The 6,000-nt window shown below is 46.0% G+C and overlaps 1 protein-coding gene across 5 annotated transcripts in view; it reads right to left on the reverse strand.

Annotated features, from left to right (window-relative positions):
- fancl (FA complementation group L) overlaps positions 1-5,636 on the reverse strand; it is a 33,922-nt gene extending 28,286 nt beyond the window's left edge. For 3 of the 5 annotated variants that reach the window (XM_026310140.2, XM_026310137.2, XM_026310135.1), the window contains exons 1-5: positions 5,327-5,636; positions 4,464-4,528; positions 4,217-4,277; positions 3,665-3,721; positions 3,243-3,340 (exon numbers count right to left, since the gene is read on the reverse strand). In XM_026310140.2, the coding sequence (XP_026165925.1) occupies positions 3,243-3,340; positions 3,665-3,721; positions 4,217-4,277; positions 4,464-4,528; positions 5,327-5,449 (404 nt within the window). In that variant the 5' untranslated portion in view covers positions 5,450-5,636. The remainder of the gene's footprint in view (positions 1-3,242; positions 3,341-3,664; positions 3,722-4,216; positions 4,278-4,463; positions 4,529-5,326) is intronic. The other 2 variants (XM_026310138.2, XM_026310136.1) reach the window with 1 other exon arrangement.
- Positions 5,637-6,000: the final 364 nt, after the last annotated feature.

Below are 6,000 nucleotides of genomic sequence, written 5' to 3' on the forward strand. Positions count from 1 at the left end.
TCCTCGGTAGAAACTACTCACGGCTCTCTTTCTACGAAAAAGGCTAAACATATACCTACCACCCACTTACCTTGCAGGTCACCTGCACATCTCTAACCTGGTGAGGTCTGACACACCTGCTGCCAGCACACCGCTCATGTTCTCCCAGGCCATTCCTTCCCAGCCAGTCAGGAGCAAGTTGCCGCTTTCCCAGAGAAGAAGCTCCCCAGATTGAGATGCCCTTCCTCTCCGATAATTGAACTTGTTAATAAATATTTGCTCACTCAGATCTGCGTGTGGGTCCTCCTCCTTCGCACAACACGACAGAACAAACTGGCCACTGATTGACCTAGCGGATCCAGAAAGGGAAACACTCGGGGAGCATCCCTTATGGGAGTCCCTCGCCGCTTTCCAACTTTGCCTCAAAATGGCCGCATGTGCCCAGCAGAAGCGACTGCTTCAGCGCTCGGTGTATCAGAAAAGGGGGCACAGATGTTTTCTTTTTGCTTTTTTCCTCCCTATACACCCTGCTGGAGGCGTGCAGGAGCCAGCAATTCCCCATCCACGAGGCAAAGCAGCTATGCCTCGCGGCACTTCAACCCTCCCCACCGCCTGCCCTGGTCTCATCGCCGGTTCTCGACCCCTCCCCGCAGGCGTTTCAGCCTTCCACACCGCCGGGTATCAACCTCTCTTCGCTGGTGCTTAGACCTTCCACTCTTCAGTTGCCGATGTCGGCTTTCTACTCCTCCCCGTCGGCGTTACACACTTCACCGCTGCCTCTCAAGGCTTCACCTCCAGATCTCTGGTCCTCACCACCGGATTCCCTGGCTTCTCCACCAGCTCTCCAAGCCTCACTGCCGGTTCCCCAGGTTTTCTTGCCGGTTCTCCAGCCTTCAACGCCATATGCCATATGGCAGGAACTCAAGGCTCAGCCCCTGACTCCATGGGACCTCGCCCCTGTCCCCGTTAGCTGCACGCCCACAGTGTGATGACGAAGGTAACGTGGGAATGGGTCAACTCCATCTCCAGCTAATTCACCAGAGAGCCTAACCTGCCAACCTGAGCTCTCACTCCCTCAGCCGGAGCTTTCACTCCCTCAGCCCCTTGTCCCGTCAGAGGGGCTAAGCCGCATCTCAGGTCCCGCAGCCGGAGCCCAGAGCTGCCTTCTCGCTGCCAGTCTCCAGCACCGAAGCAGCCAGACCCCCAGTGCCGCCTACTCAGCCAGGGTCTCCAGCGCCGCCTACTCGGCCAGGGGCTCCAGCGCCGCCATCTCGGCCACAATCTCCAGAGCCGCCTCAGCCAGAGCCACAGCAGCCTGAGCCTCTAGAGCTGCAGCAGCCAGAGCCTCCAATGCCGCTGGCCAGAGTCTCCAGTCTTGTCACCAGACTCCCCTGCTCTGCAGCCTTGATGACAGCGTTGCCATCGTCCGAAGAGACAGACCTCAGTGCCTCAGTCGGCCGATGACAGCGTCCCTGATGAGGCTCAAATTCTGCTTCCAGGGCCTCTGTGCGCCGACAACAGCATCCCCGAAGAAGTTCTGGCCAGCCATTTCCCCAAGTTTCCAGCTAGTTCTTTGTCTCAGTCGCCGGCCAGTCATTCCCGAGTTTCCGGCCAGCCCTTCATCTGAGTTTCCAGCTATCCTCTAGCCTCAGTCTCCGGCCAGCCCCTGACCTCAGTCTCTGGCCAGCCACTCACCTCAGTCCATGGCTAGGTTTTCACCTCAGTCACCAGCTAGCCCCTCACTTGAGCCTCTGGCCAGCCCTTCACCTGAGTTTCCGGCTAGTCCCTCACCTGAGCCTTCAGCCAGCTTTTCATCTCAGTCTCCGCCAGCCATTCACAGCCATTCCCGGCCGGCTCCTCACCTCAGACCTCAGCTCACCCGAGGGGCCTTCCCAGAGATTTTTTCCCAAACAGCACTGGCCGAGTAGGCGGCGCTGGGGGGTCTGGCTGCTTCGGCACTGGAGAATCTCAGGTGAGATTTTTTCCCCAAATAGCCCTCCTGAACATTCCCAGGTTTTCAGTTGCCTAATGGGTGAGTCACCTTACACCCTGGGGCGTCATTGGGCCAGACCCCCGTATTTTGGTCTAGGTCTGACACACGCCGCTCGTGGTCTCCCCGGCCATTCCTTCCTTGCCGGTCGCCAGCAAACTCCCGCTTTCCCAGAGAAAAAGCTCCCCGGATTGAGACGCCCTTCGTCCTCTCCGATAATTGAACTTGTTAATAAATATTTGCTCACTCATATCTGTGTGTGGGTCCTCCTCCTTCGCACAACACGACACCAAGGCATTGTATACCAAAGTGCACATGCTATATGAAGGAGCATGTGGACTGAAGCAACTGCAGATTTGAAATAATTCTGTCACTTGTTCATAAACATGCAGTGAGATGAGTGTTAGTGAGTGATGTTGTTAACATCTTATGGTCAAATACAGTAAGGTTGGGATATCATCTATATTCTTAGTTCAACCTATCGCCATTGTTTGATTACTGATTCCTGATAAGATAGAGCAGAGTGGAGCTAAGCCATGGTCAGGCTGCAGTATATATGTACTATACATAAAAGCACATGGATGAAGAATAATGCAAGAATAACGCAAAATGCACCACGGGCAGCCTGTAGATGACACTGCAGGGTCATTTGTACTAAACTGACAGAGACATTAAACCTTAGATGAAATTAGCGTAAATATCTACTAGATTCATCTGATGGTTAATAAGTAGCAACACAATCTACGTATCAGCATAGTGACTGGTTTGTCAACATTAGATGCTTAATGTTTGGAAATTTGAGCATTTCTAAACTTCAATTTCCATCACATTGCAGTGGGGGTTTAGCACAGGCTGCACTGATGGGGTGTGCTGTGCAACTCTCCAACTTTCCAACTCTCTAAAGTCCTCACTGTAGTGGATGTTCCATCTTATCTCACATCTACTATGACCATAGTAAAAAAAAAATTCTACAGGAATGCATGCTTTAATTTATCTGACTGGCCAAAAGCTCTGCATTGTTTTGCACATTCCACACTTCTAGACAAAATAATGAATTGCTGCTTGAGAAAGTAACATGCAGATTGAGAATTAAGGCCCCCTCATTTATACCAGAAAATGATCTAAACATTATATTTTAGTTCTAAACATAAAACAAATATTTAGGAAACCGACATACAAACGTGATTAACATTTTTCATAAATGCATTTTGCACTACTAGTGAAAAGAATGCAGAGACAAAACCAGAGCTATAGCTGCTAGTTACCCACTTACATGTCCCATCCAAGGGTCTCCATCTCAGAGATGAGCTGTGAGTAATACTGTGGAGGTGGAATGGCGATACACTCAGAACTTCTCTTCAGGCCCAATTCCTGCAATAGCAGAGAGAGAACGCTATTTATTTAAGTCTAGGTTTGTATGTGCATCATATCACAACTTAACGTCACTACATCATCGTCTTTCTGCAAAAAGCGAACTAGATGAATGCAGCAAAACTGAACCGGGGGCAATAAGTCATATGTCTTTGTTTGGTGGAAAGCTCTTACAGTTTTCATTAATCTAACAAAACACACATGTACATTTGTGCCTCACAATCATGGCTATTGATAGAACCTGAAGGTTCCCATTTACTTTGTATTCAGAAAGCAACAATGTAAAAGTGACTCTGCTAGCCAGTGTGTCACTGTCCTCCTTACCAAGACAGTCTTCAGCTCCAGAATGAAACTGACAAGATCAGCCGACTGCTGCAGCCTCTGTGGGTAGTCAAAGAAGAGAGAAAAGACATCTTTGAATGGGAGGATAATGAAGTGATAGTGTCTATTTTTTTCCTCTAGCCAGCCATTCAAATCAAACACAGTGTTTGTGATTAATGGGGGCTGCCACCAGCTTTAATAATTAATGATAGCTTAGAGGCTGTGAAAATAATGAACTTTGCAGCCCGGGGTGAAATATCAATCTCATCCAAATAACCCTGAGGGGCTACATAACAAATAGGGACATTTTCCAGGCAATGTTAATTAAACAGTGAAAAATATTTTTCTCTGCTTCTGAGTGAGGCAAGCCTTGATGAGTGACAGAAAGCACAGGAACGCCGAATGCAGCATACACAAAGGAGTCAAAATGACATGACAAAAAAACATGAAACACAATGATCACTGTGATCTCAGTCAAAGACGGCTGACACAACAGAACACAAAATATTGTGACGCAACAAGCAGCATATTACAACACAGTTTACACATGTTTACCTGCTTCACTATGTGCTCATATCCACGCAACAGGTGCTTTAACTGCCAACTGCAGTGCAGCCTACAGTACAAAGTTAATAACGGTTATCTTACAGCAATATTAAATAGTACATAAAACACATTATGTGGCTTTGAAAGCACTATCAATTAGACACACTCTTTATTACTCTAACATTACATAATATATTACAATTTGTGACAACAAAAATAGGTCTGAGACGGGTCTCATGGAAAGAGAGATGATCATTTATACTTGGCCTGTTTGATTTGGCGATCTGGTGGGAGTTGTATTCTCATTCTGAAGTCCTGTTCCTATAAAAACATAACATGACCTAAGTTAAATAACAAATGTGCAATGTTATAATAGCAATAACATCTAAAACTAAGTCACTAATGACAAAAATTCAACCTCCATCGAAATGTGAAGTGACTTGTGGCCAAGTATGGTTACTCGGAGTTTGTGCTCTGTATTTAACCCATCCAAAGTGCACACACAGCAGCGAACAAACGGGGGGAGCAGTTGGGAGTTCGGTGCCTTGCCCAAGGGTCTCACCTCAGTCGTGGAATGGCGCTGGCTATTCACTCCCCCCTGTCGGAGTCAAACCCAAAACTTTTGCTCGACTCTCTATCCATTGGGCCATGAGTGACGAAAATTTGAACCCCATTCAGAAATTGGATAATATAAAGTTTCTTTACGTTGTAGAAAATATACATACAGAATAGAACAACTTTTCAGACCACGTCTGAATCAAAAGGATAAGCCATTTATTTCGATGTAAAGCAAGTAGTTAATATCAGTTTTCTTTAAATAAAATATCGCCTTATATCTTTGCTTACCATATTATCAAAATTCGGGTAACACTGACATACACTCACGCACACTTATAGCTTGAAGTGGGTGCAAATGTCAAAGTTTTTAAGTCAGAGGCAGAATTTACCAGAGGTTCCTGGACATTAGTCAAATGTGGGAAGTTATATACATAGTCTCCCACACAAGTAACAGAATCTTTAACGCTAAATTAGCTAATCGATTCAGTTCAGTTTGGACAGTCGTTCAGATGTTCGCGAAGGAACATCCCACATACAGCTACATTAACTAAGTTACGGTACCTGAACAGTAAGAAATCCGTCGTATAAAGTTCTCTCCTTGTTGAGAGGTAATAGCAGTGGGTTGTCTTTTGCCAGTAAACTTTCCATCAAACGTACATGCATTAACTTACATGCAGAACTCATTCGATAGCTAATGTTAGCAAACTTGGCAGAATAAACTAATGTTAGAAATTAGTTTACAACTTTAAACAACGTCGCCACCTAATCCACAGCTAGCAGCTAGCTGTTAACGCCTCTGAAAACAGAAGACGTCACATAGATTGAGTTCACTCTAAGACGGCATACAAAGTCGAGGGCGAAGCATCCGCATCCCGCCATGAAAAACAAAACAGTGACGTCATTTAGTTCCCTTCAATGACTTTCAAAAATGTCGGAATTCCGACAAGACAGGGGCAATGGCGTGATGTTTAAAAGTCAGTGGTTATATAGTTTCTAATGTCCTATTATGTGGTGAGTAACTCTTTCCAAAGGGCATGTTTGATCCAAAAACACTTTAAAGGAGCATATGATTTTGAACCTCTGACGAATTTTGTGGTATTAACATGAAGAAATGGTAGAAGATTAACCACAGCAAAAACTATTCTGCTGAAATAAGCCACAATACGGTAGATTTCTGTCTATTTCACCAACATTTATCTCAGCACAGGGTTGCCACCCTTTGTGTGTGTCTGTGT

This window comes from Mastacembelus armatus, chromosome 15 (assembly GCF_900324485.2).
Source record: "Mastacembelus armatus chromosome 15, fMasArm1.2, whole genome shotgun sequence".
NCBI lineage: Eukaryota > Metazoa > Chordata > Actinopteri > Synbranchiformes > Mastacembelidae > Mastacembelus > Mastacembelus armatus.